This window comes from Globicephala melas, chromosome 1, assembly GCF_963455315.2.
Source record: "Globicephala melas chromosome 1, mGloMel1.2, whole genome shotgun sequence".
NCBI classification, from domain to species: domain Eukaryota; kingdom Metazoa; phylum Chordata; class Mammalia; order Artiodactyla; family Delphinidae; genus Globicephala; species Globicephala melas.
The window spans coordinates 161,534,838-161,555,829 of NC_083314.1; the positions used below are offsets into that span (position 1 = coordinate 161,534,838).

Sequence of the window (20,992 nt, forward strand, 5' to 3'; positions counted from 1 at the left end):
GGTCTTGTAGCTTTATCTCCTGTTCTCCACTTTCCCCCACCTCTTGGGTCCTTAAAACTCTCCTGGGTTGGGTTTGCACAATAAGCCAGATAAATGCAGAAATATGGCAGGAGGCATGGGGCAAAGAAAGGATGAAATGAGGGATCTAAGATATGTAATCTAGAGCTCGCCTGTATTGCGCAATTTGTGAATAGAAAATCCTCAATTAAAGGCCCAGGATCGAGGTTCAAGCTGGGCTGTTGAGCAGAACCTCTGCTAAAAAGTTGGAACTTTTTTCTCTCAGCAGTGGGAAGCCAGTGGAGCTAATTCAGCAGGAAAGAACCAAAATCAGATTGTGGTTGTGGTTGTTCATTGCTAAGATTTAAGGATAAAGTGAAGATAGACTAGAGGGAGAGTTTGAGAGGAAGGGACATTAGTTAGGAGGCTCCGGCAATGTAGTTCAGGAGAGAGACGTTGCGCATCTGAGCTAAGACAGTGGAACTGGTAATGGAGAGGGTACCAGATCAACAGATGGTGGAGAAGAGGTGAAAGGGAGAAGGCCAGCTTGGACCACGGGCATCCCACGCTGGCACAAGCCAAAGAACAAAAAGGCATGACTTCCTCCACAAAGCTTTCCCTCTGCCTTCTTTCTTCCCTTGCCTCATGGTCCCCAGGGACCCACACATGACCTCAGCCCTCTGTGTCCTTTGATCACTGAGCGCTAAGGCAGGAGCCTGTCCTGGTGACTCAGGCTAGACACACGGTCAGTTTCACCGCCCTCGTTCTTAGGGCCCCCTGCCCTTCCTTAGTATCAGCCCAGCATCCTTCTCTCTCCAAGTCCTCCACTGCCTTTCCTGCCATGCTAAAAACAATGGGGTTTTTTGGTTCTGGTCCATAGGAACCAGCATGGGAATCTGTGGTGACCCTGGCATCCCAGCCCATGGCATCCGTTTGGGAGATAGCTTTGCCCCGGGCAGCCTGATGCGCTTCAGCTGTGAAGCTGGCCACATGCTCCGGGGATCGTCAGAGCGAACTTGTCAAGCCAACGGCTCGTGGAGCGGCACGCAGCCTGAGTGTGGAGGTAATGTATGTGACCATTCTGCTTCTCCCCTCTGCTGGCCCCAGGATCTTCCCCCGTTTTCCTACGCCCTAGCACCTGCCCTCACATACACAGATAAAATGCAGGGCCCCATTTGAACCCTTGGCCTGGTGAATAGTGGGCATCAACAGAGAGTTCATGTTCATCTCATTAGTAATCCAAAGGCAAACATATTCCCCACTTACCTAAGAAGGGAAGACACCAGGATAAACTAAGGTAAGCACATTTGTGTATTTATTTCCATGCAGTTTCATTCAACAGCTGTGTGCCAAATACTGTAGCATAGGCTAGAGACACAACGGTGATGGAGACAGACCCGCCTTGCCCTCTTGGAGCTTACAGTTTAAGGGAAAACACTGTGTTTAAATAGCATCCAAAGTGCCAAAAGAAATACAGATCCAGCTTTTAAAAATCCTTTAAAAGTAATATAAGCTCTTAATGATGGTTCCTGAGGTAGGCCCAGTAGGGAAAATATATTTCTCCACGCACTCCTAAATTTCTGGAAAAAAAAACAAAACTCTTTTTTAAAACCTCTCTCCCTAAAGTCCAATGTTTTGTACCTGCTCCCCAAATTTCTCCCTCCCTCTCTCCCTCTCTCTCTCTCTCTCTCTGTCTCTCCCTCTCTCTCCCCCCCTCTCTAAAATACAACCTGCATAGCACTCTCCTAGTTAGGAAGCAGTTTAACAGTAAGAGTAAGATTGACTGAGGTGTTGGAAGAGGAAGGACGCAATATGAAATCATCATCTAGCAAGGGAGGAGTGGGAATGGAATAGGGAAATGTATACTTGCCAGGCAGCACCGAGGGCTCATTAAGGTAAGAGCCATTAACATAAAGTGACAGTAGTCAGCATTGGTCTGGGTTTTTGTTCAAACACATTTAGCTACATAGTTTCAGGCACAGGGTAGGTGAAGCATTAGGTGTAGGGTTGGGGTTTTATTAGGCAACTAAGACATTGAAAGAAAGTGGCAAGGAAGATGAGGGTATACACAAAGCAGTGATTATGGTAAATCTTAGCATCTAAGCTGGGTAAGGAGGGGACGGGTTTATGAGTGGAGTAAGAGGCTGTGAAAAGGTGGTAGGATCAGTGGATCATAGGTCCCAATCACCAGAGGACAAATTCCAGAGGGAACGAGCTAAAGAAATAAAAGGCATGGGCTTCCCTTGTGGCGCAGTGGTTGAGAGTCCGCCTGCCAATGCAGGGGACACGGGTTCGTGCCCCGGTCCGGGAGGATCCCACATGCCATGGAGCGGCTGGGCCTGTGAGCCATGGCCGCTGAACCTGCGCGTCCGGAGCCTGTGCTCCGCAACGGGAGAGGCCACAACAGTGAGAGGCCCGCGTACCGCAAAAAATAATAATAATAATAAAATAAAATAAAAATGGCAGTGGTTAGAGAATGGGCTGCATGAAATTGAGATGGTGGCATAGTCCTGAAGAGCAAGGGGAGATGCTCTGGCCCATGATCAGGGGACACCAACGATAGAAATGGAGTCAGTGCCTTCGCCCACTTGTCTGTCCAAAGTCCTGCCTTTCTGGGGGTGCAAAGTTAGTTTTTATAGGATTTCCTAGGCATAGTAAGAGAGGTTTTGTGGTACTGAGAGAGCGTTTTGGCAGGGGGAGAATTTAGTATATTCTCAAATATCCACTGTGACCCAGGTTCCCTTTCTTGCCACTCAGGTCCCAGGATGGAGTCAGCCATCAATGTCAGGAGTGTTCAGGGAACAGAAAGTGGGCAGCTGAGAGTTTGGACCTGGAAGCAAATATGTGTTGAGTGAGTGTATGTGTAACATGTACACAGCTCTTTGTGACTTCCCTTGGCAAGCGCCCACTTATCTTTCAAGGCTCTACTCAAATTCTTATCTCCAGCCCCAATAAACTGCTCTCTTTTTAGTGCTTTTTTTCCTTCAAGTGTAGCACTTATTACATCATATTTTAATTCATCTGTTTATAGGTAGGTTCTTAAGATAGACTGGGCTCCTCAAGGGCAGGGGACATGGCTTGGTCACCACTGCGTATCCAGCACCTAGGCAGCACAAATACTTGTTGAGTGGATGGATGATAGGGTGTATCTGGTGTGCTAATTACATAGGAATCATTTTGTAGATCTGACTCTGGGACTATGTAAATGTTGTATACACTTACAAAATAAAATTAAATGAAAGATTAGAAACAAGTACTCTCTGAATATCAAATCAAAATGGAAACAAATGAACTTAACTATGTATCAAGTTGGTGATTTAATAACCCAGAGAATTATTTCAATTGACTTGAAAAAAATGAAATCTGACTATGGTACATATATCCTGAGGACAAAGAACTACAATGAAATCTTAAACTGTTTTTTGCAATCATATTGCTAGTAATAAAACTGGTATTACTATTCTGAAACTATTATGTATATAATACCATAATATATATGGATAAAACAAGTTAAAAATATTTATTGTCATTAAGAACCAAGATTTTCGGGCTTCCCTGGTGGCGCAGTGGTTGAGAGTCCTCCTGCCGATGCAGGGGACACGGGTTCGTGCCCTGGTCTGGGAGGATCCCACGTGCCGTGGAGCGGCTGGGCCCATGAGCCATGGCCGCTGAGTCTGCGCGTCCGGAGACTGTGCTCCGCAACGGGAGAGGCCACAGCAGTGAGAGGCCCGCATACCGCAAAAAATAAAAAAATTTTCAAAAAACAGAACCAAGATTTTCAACATAAAAGGGATATCATAGAAAAATCAAAATTTTAAGGAAAAACTCAATTCTAAACTTGGCTTGGTAATATCAGCATAAAGTCATAATGTATTTTCAATTTGAAAAGTTATTTTCCCAGCCTAAAAGTCTAGAATCAATGACCAGCTCAGTAGCGATGAGTACCCTTAATGCCCAGATTGTAGTTTTTAAATCCATTGCCCATTCAAAGGAACCAGAGCTCTTTAGAGAAATGGCTGATTCCAGGACTGGGGCAGGATATATGCAAGGTGAACATAGAAAATCTTGTCATTACAACAAGGAATGTACCAAACACAAGTGGGTCATGTCAAAGGAACTCAGGAGCCAACTTGAAGGGGTTCCCACTAGTCAAAGATGGGATAATTTGAGCGTCAATAAGAATAAAAGAGGCAACAGATGGAAACATAGCAAATAAATTTGGATCTGTGAATTCAAATATTGTCCTTTGGAGCTTGCTAGGGAACCAACTCATTGTTCTCACGTCTGACTTAAAAAAAAAGAAATCAAGCATTAATCCAGCCGTCCTACATGAACTCTATTTCTGGGTAAGCAAATATTTGATGATGGACAAGTTCTTAAACACTAGCTAAAGCAGAAAGAATTATAGAATTAGAATGTCACCATTTCTATCCCCTAATGAAATAACCAAACTGGTCAACAATATTTAATTTCTGGTAAAACCATTAAGTGACAAGTAACAGGAATTTTATAATGCCAGATGAGGCAGGCAGACCCGACCCACTGGCCAGCCTCAACATCACTAACAAGGAAACAACCAGACATTCTGTGCCTCCCGATGCGATGTGATAAGAAAAACACAAAACCTTTGAAAAGTACCTTTGCCAAAGAGTAGAACTTGACTACAGTAAGTACAGGGAACAGAGGAATATGCTGAACAATGCCTCATTGGTGCAGTTAGTAAAATCCAGAAAGTGGGAAATTCTACCAGATAAAGGCCCTGATTTGTGTAACAGATAAGTTGTAGGAGAGGGTAATTCAGTAACCTCTGGTTTCAGAGTCTTAGAGACATGCCATCCAATGTCACATGTGGACTGTATTTGGATCGTGATTCAAACAAATCAACTGTGAAAAAGAGACAGAAACGCTAAGCACTGATTGGACATTTGGTGATATTAAGGAATTGTTTAAAATTTCAGGTGTGATAATAAAACAGATATAGTCTTTCATTTTTAGAAATCATAAAAAAATCCCTACAGGTCTCTCCTCCCCTTCTAAGGGGGAGATGATCCAACATGAAAGCATCCCAAGAGGCATTTCAATCCACAGGGTCCTTACATAGCACGAGGTCTCCACTCTGGGCAGGGCCCAGCCCCCCAGAGGATGCCTGCTCTTGTTCTGATGAATAATGTGTCCTTTCGGCTTCCTAGTGATCTCTTGCGGGAACCCCGGGACTCCAAGCAATGCCCGAGTCATGTTCAGCGATGGCCTGGTTTTCTCCAGCTCCATCGTCTATGAGTGTCGGGAAGGCTACTACGCCACAGGCCTGCTCAGCCGGCACTGCTCGGTCAATGGCACCTGGACAGGCAGCGACCCGGAGTGCATAGGTGAGAACCTCTGGGCTCCATGGCAAATGGTGGCCAAGGCAATCGGGCTTCTCCGTGCCAAAGAAGAAGGCTGTCTGGAGGAGACTGGGAAGGCTGGCTGACAATGGTGGGACTTGACCCTGAATGAGAATCATACAAATAGCCTCCACTTACTGGGCACATGGTATGCGACAGCCACTGAGCTAAGTGCTTTGTTTCACACGCATCACATCTTCTGATTCTCACCACAACCCCATGAAGTAGGTACTGTTAGCTCTACTTTATGTATGAGAAAACTGAGGCTCAGAGAGGTTGAGAATATATCATTATTTGCTATCTCTCAGACTCTAGCCAGTTCCTTGGGCTTTCTTTTTCTCTTTTAGGGCAAACCCCCAGTGTTCAGCCTGATTCTCTTTCCACCTTAAAGCTGCTGCCATCTACCTTCTTTGTTAGTTCCTTCTCTCCCTTGGACCCATCCCCACCCCAGCCTGGCTCCCCTTTCTTGCTTCTCTTAAGGGCAGCTCCAGACCCTTTTCCTTGAAAAGCAAATCACTGTGGGGCCCAGATGGAAGGAAGTGATAAGATAAGGGAATCTGACAACATTCTCCCTTTCAAAATCCTAGCTGTGATTTCAGGCTCCATTTGAAATCCCCTGTCAAGTTCACTTTTGTTCTGAGGCCAGAGCTCACCAAACCCCACCCTCACTTGATACCATAACATCGGTATGACCACTGCATCGGTCACAAGACCCTGCTCCTAGGCCACTGGACCCACAGAGGTCTCCTGGGCAGAAGAGCAGGCAGTAAGATGCCCTTTCCGGCGACAAATTGTCTTATGTGGTCCGTCCGCACATCTTAAGCTCTTCAGCCTGGAAACGTCCCTCTCCTCGGACCCCAGCCTCATTTATGAAGCGAGCCGTCTGGATACTTCCTTTTAGAGGTGTGGGCTTTAAATGAAAAAGATGGGTTTCCCAGCCCAGGTTGCTGGGGTGCGTAAGGATGGTGCGGGCAAGGATGGGGGGCGTAGGACAGCCTTTGCAAGCAGACTTGGCTGCGGGGACTTAGAATGGATGGTGCCCGGCTAGGAACCGGGGAGGGGACAGGACATCCCTACCCTGACAGCTTTCCTTCCCAGACACATGCAGGGAGTGATAGGGATGGCGTTGGGGTGCTGGGGAGGGGGGGCCTGTGCTCAGAGTGAACAGTGCTCTATCTCCTCATCCTAGTCATAAACTGTGGCGACCCTGGGATTCCAGCCAATGGCCTCCGGCTGGGCAGTGACTTCAGGTACAACAAAACTGTGACCTACCAGTGCATCCCTGGCTACATGATGGAGTCACATAGGGTGTCCGTGCTGAGCTGCACCAAGGACCGGACGTGGAACGGCACCAAGCCGGTCTGCAAAGGTGTGTCTGGGGGCTCCGGATGTGGACACAGGGGCAGAGAAGGTACAAAAGTCTTGAACATCCAGAAGGGAGGGTGTGATGAGGCAGAGCCCTAACATCTTATCGGGGGGTGTGCACGGTGAGGAGTGGTCCCTGAACATCTGCAGGGAGGGAGCGGAAAGGTCCTGGGCCTTGAACATTGAGGGCAGGGCCGTGCAGAGAGGAGTGGGTTGTCCTAAGGTGCAAAAAGAACAAGCTCCCAAAGGAAGAGGGGGTGTTCCTGCTTCCTGCCGCTTAGCCCAGACTCCCGGCAGGCACAGGGAGCCAGTGATGTCAGTGCCGGCGACCACCAGCGCCTCGTTTCCCCCGGGGCAGCCCCAGCACTCAGCCTGCTTTGGTCTCCCCCAGCTATCATGTGCAAACCGCCTCAGCTCATCCCCAACGGGAAAGTGGTGGGGTCCGACTTCATGTGGGGCTCAAGCGTGACGTATGCCTGCCTGGAGGGGTACCAGCTCTCCCTGCCTGCGGTGCTCACCTGCGAGGGAAACGGGTCCTGGACTGGAGAGCTGCCTCAGTGTTTCCGTAAGTCGCTCACGGGGGCCTCCGAGGCATCCCATCTGCTGGCTCCATCCTCTTCCCTCCTCTGCTGCTCTGCTTCCAGAGCTCTGCTGCTAGGAGGCCTAGAATGGAGGTTCCCGGCCCCAAATCAGGGAGGAGCTTTGTCAAAGACACTATTAAAGAAGGAAGGGATTTTAAAGGAAGAATATGAGACTATCTTAATTGAGCCCTGGCTCCTCTCACAGTGGAAGGAAATTAAGCCAGAGATAAGGGAGGTGTTTCTTAACCTGAAAGGTTGTTAACTGGATGCACTAGAACCCAAAGCTGGGGTGATAGACAGGAAAGCAGGGCAGTGCTAGAAACATGCCTGTCTTCAAGGAAAATTCCCTGCACAGAAGAGATGCTGGGGCCCTTGTGATTTTCTGGTGAGAGAGTTATTTCCGGTCTACCTGGCCCGACTGTGTCTCAAAGAGCCTCAAGTCCACGCTAGGGCTCATTTCTTACCGAGTCCCCCAGAGAAGCAGGTTCCAGGTCACTTTTTCTTGCCTTACCCCATAATCTGGCTCTGGAACTTGGACAAACAGTAGGACCTATTTTTTCTTTCTACTTGGCATTTATCTAATGCTGCAGAAAACTATCAACTACACATGACACTGTTTGGGGACCTCTGAAAATTTACTTCAGTTTGGGAAATTTCAGCAGAGACAAGGGCCAGTAAAAGCGGACACAGGAAAGGCAGCATGTGGTGTGTGGTTAACCCCTCAGACCTTCGTATTCCTCCAGGGAAATATTAGGAAGAGAGCAAGGCTCCAGGTTGGGTCTGGACTCAGAAACCTTGCTTTTTGTCTTGAGAAATAGCTGGATTGCTTTCTAACAATGAATTATGGTTATTGTTAAAAAAAAACCCAAAACTGTACTATGTCCAAAAATACAAAGAAGAATGAACCCTCATTGAACCCTCACTTCCCAAAGATAGCCATAGTTAGGCTTGTCATACTTCCACACAATCACTATGCATTTTTGCATGTATAGCAGTATGTATGCAATTTTCTATAAATGGTATTGAATCGTGCTCTTCACAACTTGTATTCATTCACAGGCCATCAGCCCCTTGCTCTATCAATACATACTAATCTATACATCATCATTTTTAATGGCTTTAAAGAATTCCCTTGTTATATATGCCATAACTGGTTTAATCTTCTCCTACTGGTGATGAAGTTGGGTTTCTCCAACTTAATCATGTTAGAAGCAGTTCTGCAATATATAGCCTCGATAGTAGCATTTCTTTATGCCTGTGTTGAAGTCCTAGGAGTGATGATTCCGGGCCAACTGGTGTGCACGCTATACATTTTGACGCATGTTGCCAAACTGTCTTCTAGAAACGGTGTCCCAGTTTACGCTCCCACCAGCAGTTGATGAGAAGATTTCTTGACTCACACCCTCACTACCAGTTGATTTTTGCCAATATTCTTAATATTTACCAGCCTGAGGAGTTTTAAAAGAGATCTCATTGTTTTAATTGGCATCATGTTGCTTCTTAGCCAAACTGAGCTGTTCTGTGTCATCCACCCGTATTTCTTATTCTTTGAGTTGCCTCTTCCTGGGTGTGGTGACTTCCAATTGGCTCAGCCTTTAACTGACTTCTGATTGCTCCATCCAGACTCCGCAGCTTCCAGGGCCAGGCTTCCATCTGATCTCGCATCTGACTGTGAACCTCATGACTCTATGTAAAGACATACACACACACCATAGCATAAAGAAGGTTCCTCACGCTTGAAGTGATGTCTTGGGGAACTTGGCCTTCCACAGTCAGTTTTTAAAGATACTCTCTGCTGATCCGAATGAAATGGGCACACTCAGATACTGCTCACTGCAGGGTAAATACACAGTCCACGGAAAGACATTTGGCAATACGCATCAAGAGCTGCGAACACACTCAAACCCTTAAGGATGGTAAGTTCACTCCTAGAAAATTCCCCTAAGAAAATAATACAAGTTAAAGAAAAGCCATAAGTAACTTTATAATAATAGAAAATGCCTAATGTGAGGGTTAGGATAATCACGTTACACCATCTCATTGCAAATTTACATAGCCAATAAGTGATATTGATGTCATAAACACAGGAAATGTGTACAGAACGTCAAGTGAACAAAGCAAGGGTGACAGCACCTGGACATCAGGTTTGCAGCCATGCACAAGTTTCCATACAACTGAACAAACGCTAGAAGGGAATGAGCACAAAAATGAACAAAATATTTTGGGTAGTACGATGATAGTTTATTTTTTCTCCATGTTCTAGGCTTCCTGTAATGTTACTCTATTACATGGATATGGTTATTAATAAGCATTTGAATGTGGAAAGGAGAGGAAACACACAGCAGCGCTGAGGCAGGTGTAATCATTGACCCAGGGCTGCCCCACAGCCAGAGTTCAAGTGGAACCAAGAGGAAAGCAGTACAAGGACCAAAGGCTGGGTGGGGGTTAAGGGGGGCGAGCAGACCGAGTTATAGAAAGCAACTTGGACCTGCCCTTCTCCCTCGTCTTCCCAGCTGTGTTCTGCGGAGATCCTGGCGTCCCGGCCCGTGGCAGGAGAGAGGACCGAGGCTTCTCCTACAGGTCTTCTGTCTTCTTCTCCTGCCAGCCCCCACTGGTGCTGGTGGGCTCTCCACGGAGGTTCTGCCAGTCAGATGGGACATGGAGTGGCACCCAGCCCAGCTGCATAGGTGAGAGGTGACCGGGAGCAGAGTGTCCCAGCTGGTGGGCATCCTTCTTTGGGGCCCGAGATGATGAATTTTCTTCCCTGTCTTCATCGATCTCATCTGCGAAAAGGGGCGAGCGCTCCCCTAAGCTACTTAGAACAGGAGGTGAAGTGGCCACAGCTCATGTGCTGCCAGAAATCATTGTCAGCCGGGGCATTACTCGGGGGGAGATTACCAAGGGCAGGGAGGTCAGGGTGTGACTCCATCCTCGATCCCGCATCTGTTTCTCAGAGTGAGCAGGGGCGATGAAGGCTTCCCTGACCATGGTCTGTTTCCTTGTTTTGCCATCCAGACCCCACGCTGACCACGTGTGCGGACCCTGGCGTGCCACAGTTTGGGATACAGAACAATTCCCAGGGCTACCAGGTAACGAGGTCAACCGAGATCAGGCCTTTCTGCCTTCTGTCCTTGTCACTGTCATCAGTCTCAGAGGACTCAGGACAGCACTAGGGGGCATGAGACCTTGGAAGCTGGAGAGAGAAAGCAGCCTGCTTCTTCAAGCCAGGCTGCACAGGATGCCCCCTCAGAAACAGGCAGGCGTTTACACCAACCCGAGAAGCTGATGTGGAAGAACAGACTCGCGTGTAGCTCCACAGGCACTTCCCGGCAGCCCCTTGTGACTGGGGCAGGGACAGAAATGAGAGAGACAGATGGACCTTCTGTCCCCAGGGCACCCATACCCTATGGGGCTCAGACAGGGTGGCGGGAGCCAGCGAGTGCCACACGGGAGACAGTCTCCTGCCCAGTAGGCCCGTCCCAGCAGGATACAGGCTCCAGGGACACATCTCAGAATGCGCTTCAAAAGGAAAGGATATGGACAGCCTGGATGGGACCCTCTGAGCAGAAGGAAGCGGGAGAGTATGGGTGTGTTCAAGGCAGGACAATGAACTGAAGCCGCCAGTGTGCTCGGGGGATATCAGGGACTAAGCCGGAAATGGCGGGTTGGGATCTTACCTAGCAATGGGATTTATCAAATATTTACTGCCGTGAACTATTCTAGGCGCCAGGAATACAGTGGGAACAAGACAGGCCGAGTGCCTGCTCTATGGGAGTTCCCTGGCTGGTGACAATAAATAAACAAGATCACTTCTGGGAGCGATAGGCACTACACACGGCATAATATAAAAGGGTGTGACGGGTGGGGGGGTTGCTGTTTAGCGGAGTGAGGGAAGAGGCCTCCTAAACTTGGACTGTGGCGCCCATGGTGGGAAGGGCCAGCCCTGTGCAGAGCTGGGTGGGCGTTCCCAGCAGAGGCAACGGCCAGGGCAGAGGAGCGCTCAGGCAGGGAACTTGGCAGGTTGCAGGACTGGAAAGCTGGCCAGCCAGCGGGTCGGGAACATAAAGAGAGAGGAGAAGGACGTGAAGCCAAAGAGCTAGGCTGCCACTGCCTTGTGAAGTTAAATATCCACACATCCTATGACCCAGAGTAAGCAACCCCAGAGACGCTCTCGTCCGTGTTACCAAGAAAGGAGAAAAATCCTGGTGTAGTCTCAGGATGGTTCATCACACAGCAGTGACAATTAAGGAACTATAGCTCCGGATGACTGTTAGAAACATAGTGTTGAACGTCAAAAGTGGTAGGATACTATTTCTAGAAAGATTAAAACCAAGAAAAATTTATATTGTTTAGAGATATATGTAGGCATATGTGATAGAATTATTTTTTAGCCAAGCAAGGAAATGAAAAACACAAAATTTGGGCTTCCCTGGTGGCGCAGTGGTTGAGAGTCTGCCTGCCGATGCGGGGGACACGGGTTCGTGCCCCAGTCTGGGAAGATCCCACGTGCCTCGGAGCGGCTGGGCCCCTGAGCCATGGCCGCTGAGCCTGCGCGTCCGGAGCCTGTTGCTCCGCAACGGGAGAGGCCACAACAGTGAGAGGCCCGCGTACCAGGGGGGGAAAAAAAACCCCACAAAATTCAAGAGACTGGTTTTCACCGAGGGGAGCTGAGGAACAGGGCAGGGAAGGAGCACGCAGATGACAAACATGTCAATGATGTTCTAACCCTTAGGTTGAGTGGTGGGCTCCACTGAAGGTGTCCAGTTTATTATGATGATTCACGTCTGTATATGTGCCATATATTCTTTTCTATGCACCTAATATCACATAATAAATTTTGAAAAGAGAAGGGCATGGACCGGGTCATATAGGGCCTTGAGACCATGATAAGCATTTTGGATTGTATTCTAAATGCCATAGGAAACCATTTGAAGGTGACTTAATCTGATCCATCATTTGAACTATCACTCAGGACCCTGAGGAGAGGATGAACAATAGGGGTTAAGAATGGAAGCACTTAGACAAATAGGATATTATTGCAGCATCTTGAGAGAAAGATGAGGGTGGGACTGAGCCAGGGTAGCGACAGTGGACATAGAGAGACGTGAAGGGGTCAGGAGGTATTTTGTTGGTAGAACCAAGAAGACTTCTTGAAGGATTGAATGGAGGGGTTGAAGGAAAGGGAGGAATCGAGGACGACTTGAAGTTTTTGACTTGCACAACTGGGTGGATAGGGATACCATTTGCTGAACGAGGTGATGGGCGTGGAGGAAGGGAGTGGAAATTAGGTTTCACCTTGCGTTTCAGTTTGCTCCCAGAGGTAGTAGAGACACGTGAGTGTTTTGAGCTGGGAAATAGTGTGATCCGAGTTGCAGTTTCGGAAGCTCATCTGGCAGCATGGTGCCGCACGGATTAGAGATGGAGAGATGGAGCTGGTGGCTGCAGGGAATGTCAGGTCAGACGGTGAGGGGCCAGTGGAGCAGAGGGAGGGATGCAGGGAGGGTAGCAATTCTGCTCAAGAGATTTTTTACAAAGCATAGCTCCAGATTTTATAGGGGACATGTCCTAAAAGAATGTATAGATTCATGGAGGGAAGAGACACACACAGTAATATTCTACTTTGCACAGTTCTTCACATTTCATAAAATGCTTTCAAATCTACCCTCACATTTCAGTGTCGCGACATTCCAGTGTAGTGTGGCAGGGCTGCTCATCTCGACTCTACACGGGAAGGCTAAGGTGTAGAGAGTTTCGTGCAGCCTGGCATCCAGTGAGTAAGTGTAGATACCAGAACTCACACCCAGGGTCTTCTGATTCTGGGTCAGACACTCAGCCCCCCGCAGCAGAATATGATATATCCCATGAGAGTGTTGATCTGGCCCAGGGAATTGGGTGAGGCCTTGTGGAAGAGGCATAACGTAAGCTGCCTCAAGGGATAAATAAGATTTAATCAGGCAGAGAAACAGAAGGGTGGGTAGGAGTAATGTCGTGGGAAAGTAAGCAGTCAGATGACAAGTGTGAAGCGTCGCTGGATGGAAGGTGATTGTGGGAACTTCGTCCTGGCCGCAGGTTGGAAGCACCGTGCTCTTCCGTTGTCAGAAAGGTTACCTGCTCCAGGGCTCCACCACCAGGACCTGTCTTCCCAACCTGACCTGGAGCGGAACCCCGCCCGACTGTGTCTGTGAGTGGAAATTTCGCCTACAGCCCAGACAACTCCTCCTGGCAACTCATAATCTCCCCCAGCTGGGCATCTAGGAGATGCTTGAGTGCTCTGAATGACAGAGAGCTCACAACTCCTCATTGGGACCAGTATTGGTCTCTTTGTACTCCTTACCCCTTGGAGCCCCACAGAAGATATTTACACACAGAAGCCTTTCTGATATTAGAAGGCAATTCCTATACCTTCTCAAAGAAAAAGAAAGAAGTTTCCCATGGCAGCAAATACTAACAACTACAAGGCCTGCCCTCAGGATGGAAGGTTTCAGGCTTTTGACCATAATTACTCCTTTTCCCTCAGGAAAATTACTGCAGGTTTAGGTTCCCCCAGGGTTGACTGAGCCAATATCCCCACGATCTCCATCTTGGCCTCTCGTATAGACATCAAGGCTGGGGTGGGGCTGGGGCTGGGAAGGGGATGCTGGACCTGAAAGGGGCCCATAAGGGAAAGGAAGCGGGTGGCCCATCAAGGAGCAGGGGAGTGGTGGAGAGGCCTCCTGGAGACCCTCATCTCCCAGCAGCGTCTTCCCTGTCATCCAGCCCACCACTGCAAGCAGCCAGAGATGCCGACCCATGCCAACGTTGGGGCCCTGGACTTGCCCTCCATGGGCTACACGCTCATCTATTCCTGCCAGGAGGGCTTCTCCCTCAGGGGCGGCTCCGAGCACCGCACATGCAAAGCAGATGGCAGCTGGACAGGCAAACCACCCGTCTGCCTGGGTGAGTGTGCCCCCTCGGTGAGCTTCTCCAGGGTGGGGGGCCAAAGGGGACAGCTGAGCTTGAGTGAAAGAGGGCCAAAGAGAAGAAAGAAATGTAATTTCCGGAAGCTGGAGGCTGCTTCTGGTCTTCTGAGGTGTTGAGTCTAGGAGATAAAACCAGAGTAGTCTAAGGAGCACAGAGTGACGTCCTCCCAAGTTTCACCTTGCTACCTTCTGCATGAGCTTAAACACTCTGCCCAGCGCTAAGGATACGGTAGTCTAAGGATTACACTTAATCGTCAGACGGAGAAAAGCTCTGTGTCCCACTAAACGGGAATAACACGTTATGCATATATGCCTATCATAACCCTGATAAAACAGTACCCACTCACAGATCCCTCCGGGTTACCGCAACGTCTTACACCTCCCTCCCCCTCTTCTTCATTCATTCCTTCTCTATTTATTGAGCATTATCACTGTGCGTGGCTGTGCTGGGCATGGGGGATGGGGAGGTGAAAGACACAAACCCTGCCCTAAAGGAGCTCACATTCAGCTGTGGAAGACACACACATTATCAGATATAACAGTACCTTCAGGAACACAGAGATGCACTGAATGCTGTGAGGATGCTGGAAAAGGCACTAATTCAGCCTAAGGGGGAGGGGAGAATCAGAGAAGGCTTCCTGGAGAAGGTAATCTGAGTCCAGTCTTAAGTAAAGAATCCAGCAAGGATAAAGGATGGGTTTGGTGCTAGGATGGCATTCAGTAAGATGTCTCTTACGGGTGCTGACCTCACCTCACCACATTCCGGGTATTGTTCTAAGTACTTCGTGTACTAACTCAATCCTTGCAGTCATCCTATGAGGCAGGTGTTACTCGTATCCTCATTTAATATATGAGGAAACTGACACACAGAGAGGTTAAGTAACTGCCCCAAGGTCACCAGCTGGTAAAGGGAGAGAGCTGAGATTCAAACCCTGCAGGTCTAACTTCAGAATCCATGCTCTTAAGTACTCTGCTGTCCTGCCCCTCAGAGAGAGAAGGCTTCAGGTTCAGAGCCTTTATCAGAGCTAGAATTTAATGATGTATTTTCATTGTATGAATTGTTGTAAATTTCTTTTACTTAGGGGAAGTAATATTTGTGTTCCACAAATGGTAGTGGTATAATTTTTCTTTTTTAGAGTACATTTAACTTTTAATTGTGGTAAAATATACAAAACATAATAGTTACCATTTTAACCATTTTAAAGTGTGCAATTCAATGGCATTAAGTACATTCACAATATTGTGCAACCATCACCACTATCCATTTCCAGAATCTTCTCATCGTCCCAAACAAGAACTTTGTACCCATTAAACAATAACTTTCCATTCCCCTTACTCTCCAGCCCCTAATAACCTCTATTGTACTTCCTATATCTATGAATTTGCTGATTCTAGGTACCTCATGTTAGTGGAATCATATGATATCTGTCCTTTTGTGTCTGGATTATTTCACTTAGCATAATTTTTTCGAGGTCCATCCATGTTGTAACGAGGTTCATCCATGTTGTAATTACTTCATTCTTTTTTATGCCTGAATAATATTCTATTGATGGATATACCACCTTTTGTTTATCCATTTGTTCATTGATGAACATTTCAGTTGTTTCCACTTTGGGGCCATTATGAATAATGCTACTTTGAACATAAATGTACATGTTCTGTTTGGATATATGTTTTCAGTTCTCTTAGGTATATATCCAGGAATAGAATAACTCAATGTTTAACAGTGTAAGGAACCATTTTGCAAAGTGCCTTTACATTTACTTTACATTCCCACCAGCAATGCACCAGGGGTCTAATTTCTCTACATCATCCTTGCCAGCACTTGTTATTGTCCAGCTTATTTTTTTTTTTTTTTTTTTTTTGCGGTACGCGGGCCTCTCACTGCTGTGGCCTCTCCCGTTGCGGAGCACAGGCTCCGGACGCGCAGGCTCAGCGGCCATGGCTCACGGGCCTAGCTGCTCCACGGCATGTGGGATCTTCCCGGACCGGGGCACGAACCCGTGTCCCCTGCATCGGCAGGCGGACTCTCAACCACTGTGCCACCAGGGAAGCCCTTGTCCAGCTTTTTGGGTATAGCCATCCTAAGTGGGTATAAAGTAGTATTACATTGTGGTTTTCGTTTACATTTCCCTAATGACTACTAATGTGGAGCATCTTTTCATTTGTTTATTGGCCATTTGTGTATCTTCCTTGGAGAAAAGTCTATTCAGATCCTTTGCCCATTTTTTAATTGGGCTATTTGTCTTTTTATTGTTGAGTTGTAAGAACTCCTTTATGTCCTGTTGATTTCTTTTTTCCAGCTTTATTGAGGTATAATTGACAAACAAATTGAAATATATTTAAAGTATACAACATGATAATTTGATATACATTGTGAAAGGATTCCCACTATCAAGTTAACACATCCATCACCTCACGTATTTATCTTTTTTTTTTTTTGATGAGAGCACACGAGTTCTACTCTCTCAGCAAATTTCAATTATACAATGCAGTATTATCTACTATAGTTACCATGTTATACATATACATCTTATAACTGAGAGCTTGTATCCTTTTACCAGCCTCTCCCTATCTCCCCCTCCCCCCAGCCCCTGACAACCACTATTCTACTCTCTTTTTATAAATTTGACTTTTAGATTCCACATGTAAGTAGCAGCATGCAATATTTGTCTTTCTCTGTCTGGCTTATTTCACTTGGCATAATGTCCTCCAAATTCATCCATGTTATCACAGATGGCAGGATTTCCTTCTTTTTAAGGCTGAGTAATATTCCATTGTATGTATACACCACATTTTCTTTATCCACTCATCCATCAATGGACACTTCGTTTGTTTCCATAGTTTGGCTATTGTGAATAATGCTGCAGTGAACATCTCTTCAAGACAGAGATTTCACTTCCTTTGGATATATAGAAATGGAATTGCTGGATCATATGGTATTTCTATTTTTAATTCTTTTTTTTGTAGAATAAAAATATCCTTGTACTGGTTTACATTATTCTTTTCTTCATTAAAGAGAATATCTACTATTCATGTCTGCTCCTCTAACAGCAGTCCAGCTTTTAAAACTTTCGTATTATTCCTTTGCATAATTATACAGTAGATTTGACTATTGATCCTTTACATTTTTGATTACACTATCTATTTTTAATTCTTGAAGGAACCGCCACACTGTTACCTTCCTACGAACAGTGCGCAAGTATCACATTTATCGGTTTGTGTATATTGAGCCATCCTTTCATCCCAGGAATAAATCCCACTTGATCACGGTGTATGATCCTCTTCATGTACAGTTCATTTGGTTTGCTAGTATTTTCTTGAGGAGGTTTGCGTGTATGTTCATCACGGATACAGGCTTGGAATTGCCTTTTCTTGAAGTGTCCTTGTCTGACTTTGGTACAAGGGCAATGTTTTGATTCCTCACACTTTATATTTTGTATATCTACTGTAGGTTATGCTTTGTGTTTTTCACGAAGCTTACATAACACATATTTACAACAGTCTTTTTTTAAGCTGATAGCAACCTAACTTGGAATGCATACAAAAGCTCCGTGTTTTTACAGTCCTCCACATTTTATGTGTTTGATGTCACAATTTACATCTTTTATATTGTATATCCATTAAAAATTATTGTAGTTATAGTTACCATTTTTGTCTCTTAACCTTTATACTAGAGTTACAAGTGATTTACCCACTAACATTACAATATTAGAGTATTCTGAATTTAATCATATATTTATCTTTACCAGTGAGTTTTATACTTTCATGTGTTTTTATGTTAGATTTTCACTTCCACTTAAACCCCTGCTGTTTAACCCCTCTATTGAATTTTCCAGGTCAATTATTATATTTTCAGCTCTATGGTTTCCATCTGGTACTTTTAAAATATTGTCTCTGTGTTGAAATTCTTGCTTTGTGCGTTGCTTTCCTGACCTCAGTGAGCATCTTTATGACCATTATTTTGAACTCTCTATTGGGTCAATCACTTACCACTATTTCATTAGGATCCGTTTCTGGAGATTTATCTTATTATTTGGTTTGGAACATTTTCCCTTGTTGATTCACTTTCCCTGATTCTCTGTGTTGGTTTCTACTCATTAGATAAAACAGGCAGCTCTCCCACCCAGTCTTCACAGACCGACCGGCCTCGTTTAGGCAATGAAGCTCACCAGTCAGTGCAGCCCAATCTCCTGGTGCCTCCCAAACCTTTGTGATTGTCCAAGCTGTCGTCTTTATTCCTAGTGGCTCCCAGTAGTTGAGGGTGTACCAAGACCCATCAGTGTCCCACAGAGGTCAGCACCTAGATGCAGGCTGATTAGAAGCAGACTCTCAGGCAACAGTTGGAAAAGTATGCAGTCAGACCCCTTCCAGGGAGAAACTGGGAGGTGTGCATTTTTACCTGCTCCCTCAGTGTGAGACCAGGTATATATATAGCCACAGGGGTTTCTACTGTGTCCATTTAAAAACTGCTTCCTTGTTTGCTGTAGTCCTGTGGAACTCATGAACACAAGCCCCAAGCCCCATTGGCCTTCAGAGCTAGGTGATTTGGGCACCCATCCCTCAGATGGCATCCTTAAAAGTCAGGGTGCTAGACGTGTGGTACAAACTCAACACTCTCAGGGAAAAGCTGGGAGTTGGGAGTCCCTCCTGATTGTATGGTGCCGTGCCAGGTGTGGGGTTTATTTCAAGAATGTGTCTCAGCCTTTCCTACCTGTTTTGATGTGGGTATTTTCTCAGTCACCCAATGTGTAGGTGTCACTCAGCTACTTTCTGGATTTCTCTCGGAGAGAGTTGATCTGTTTTCTTCTGCACATTCAGTGTATCCGTGGGAGGAGGGGAATTCAGGAGCCTCCTATGTTGCCATCTTGGTCCAGAGTCCCTTCAACTGTTCTTTATATATCTAGAATATAAGACCCTTATCAGGGCTTCCCTGGTGGTGCAGTGGTTGAGAGCCCGCCTGCCGATGCAGGGGACACGGGTTCATGACCCGGTCCGGGAAGGTCACGCATGCCGCGGAGCGGCTGGGCACGTGAGCCATGGCCGCTGAGCCTGCGCATCCGGAGCCTGTGCTGCGCAACGGGAGGGGCCGCAGCAGTGAGAGGCCCGCGTACCGCAAAAAAACAAAACAAACAAAAAAAAAAAGACCCTTATCAGAGGCATGATTTTCAAATATTTCCCCCATTCTGTGGGTTGTCTTTTCACTGCCTTTTTTTTTTTTAATTTACAGTACTTTCTTTTTTATTTCATTCATCACCTAAAATTTAAGCTCCGTTTTATCCTGTGTTAATTTTTTTCTTTTTTTTTAGGTGTGGATTTTTTACAGCCCTATTGAGATATAATTGATATACGAAAACTGCACTTATTGAATGTATGCGATCTGATGAGTTTGGCTCTTTACACTTTCCTGTTGGTGTCTTTTTAAACACAGAAGCTTTTAATTTTGATGAACTCCAATGTATCTATATTTTATAGGTTTACTTGTGCTTTTACTATCATATTTAAGAAACCATTGCCTGGGGCTTCCCTGGTGGCGCAGTGGTTGAGAGTCCGCCTGTCGATGCAGGGGACACGGGTTCGTGCCCCGATCTGGGAAGATCCCACATGCCGCGGAGCAGCTGGGCCCATGAGCCATGGCCGCTGAGCCTGCGCGTCCGGAGCCTGTGCTCTGCAACGGGAGAGGCCACAACAGTGAGAGGCCCGCGTACTGCAAAAAAAAAAAAAAAAAAAAAAAGAAACCATTGCCTAATCCAAGGTCACAAAGATTTGTACCTGTGTTTTCTTCTAAGAGTTTTGGGGTCCAAATTCATGCTATTGCATGCGGATATCCAACTGTCCCAGCACCATTTGTTGAAAAGACTATTCTCCCCTCATTGGATTGTCTTGGCACCCTTTTCAAGGACCATTTGACCACAAATGTGTGAGCTTACATTAGGATCCTCAGTTTTATTCCACTGATCCGTATGACTGTCCTTATACCATTACCACCCAGTCCTGATTACTGTAGCTTTGCAGCAAGTTTTGAAGTTGGGAAGTCTAAGTCCTCCTTTTTGCTCCTCTTTTGCAAGATTGTTTTGGCTATTCTGGGCCTCTTTTATTTCTATATGAATTTTAGGAATGGGTTGTCAGTTTCTGCAGACAGGCAGCTGGGATTTTGATCAGGGTGGTGTTGAATCTGTAGGTCCATCTGGGGAGTATCGCCATTTGAACAATATTAAGTCTTCCAAGCCATGAGCATGGGATATCTTTCCATTTATTTAGATCTTTAATTTCTTTCAGTGACGGTTTGTAATTTTCAATGTACAGTCTTGCACTTCCTTGTTTACATTTATTCTTAAGTATTTTTTAAGCTATAATAGGTACTTGCATTTAAAAATACAAAATGCTTTAGATGCAGTTGAATGTCAACTCCACCCCTTACTATAAGACCCTGGGTAAGTTCCTTCACCTCTCTGCCTCTAACAAGTTTCTCTTCTATTAAATGAAGACAACAATGTCTACCTCACAGTTCTGAGAGAAGGAGTAAATGAAATGACATGAATAAAGTGCCTAGCACAGTGTCTGACACATAAAATGCTTTCTCCCTCTTTGCTCCCTTCATCTTATAAAACCTAAGACAATAAAGGCCTTTTGTTCAGAGGTGTGCCTTCATGGAGTCACTTGGAAAATATGTCCACAGCCTTCTGTACACCCGAACATAAGCTGACCT

At 46.1% G+C, this 20,992-nt stretch overlaps 1 protein-coding gene across 6 annotated transcripts in view; it reads left to right on the forward strand.

Moving 5' to 3' along the window:
• CSMD2 (CUB and Sushi multiple domains 2) overlaps nucleotides 1–20,992 on the forward strand; it is a 671,005-nt gene that overhangs the window by 636,448 nt on the left and 13,565 nt on the right. For all 6 annotated transcript variants that reach the window (XM_060308114.1, XM_030870139.2, XM_060308126.1 and 3 more), the window contains 8 exons: nucleotides 878–1,060; nucleotides 5,187–5,363; nucleotides 6,568–6,747; nucleotides 7,135–7,308; nucleotides 9,838–10,011; nucleotides 10,340–10,413; nucleotides 13,394–13,505; nucleotides 14,081–14,260. In XM_060308114.1, coding sequence (XP_060164097.1) covers nucleotides 878–1,060; nucleotides 5,187–5,363; nucleotides 6,568–6,747; nucleotides 7,135–7,308; nucleotides 9,838–10,011; nucleotides 10,340–10,413; nucleotides 13,394–13,505; nucleotides 14,081–14,260 — 1,254 coding nt within the window. The remainder of the gene's footprint in view (nucleotides 1–877; nucleotides 1,061–5,186; nucleotides 5,364–6,567; nucleotides 6,748–7,134; nucleotides 7,309–9,837; nucleotides 10,012–10,339; nucleotides 10,414–13,393; nucleotides 13,506–14,080; nucleotides 14,261–20,992) is intronic.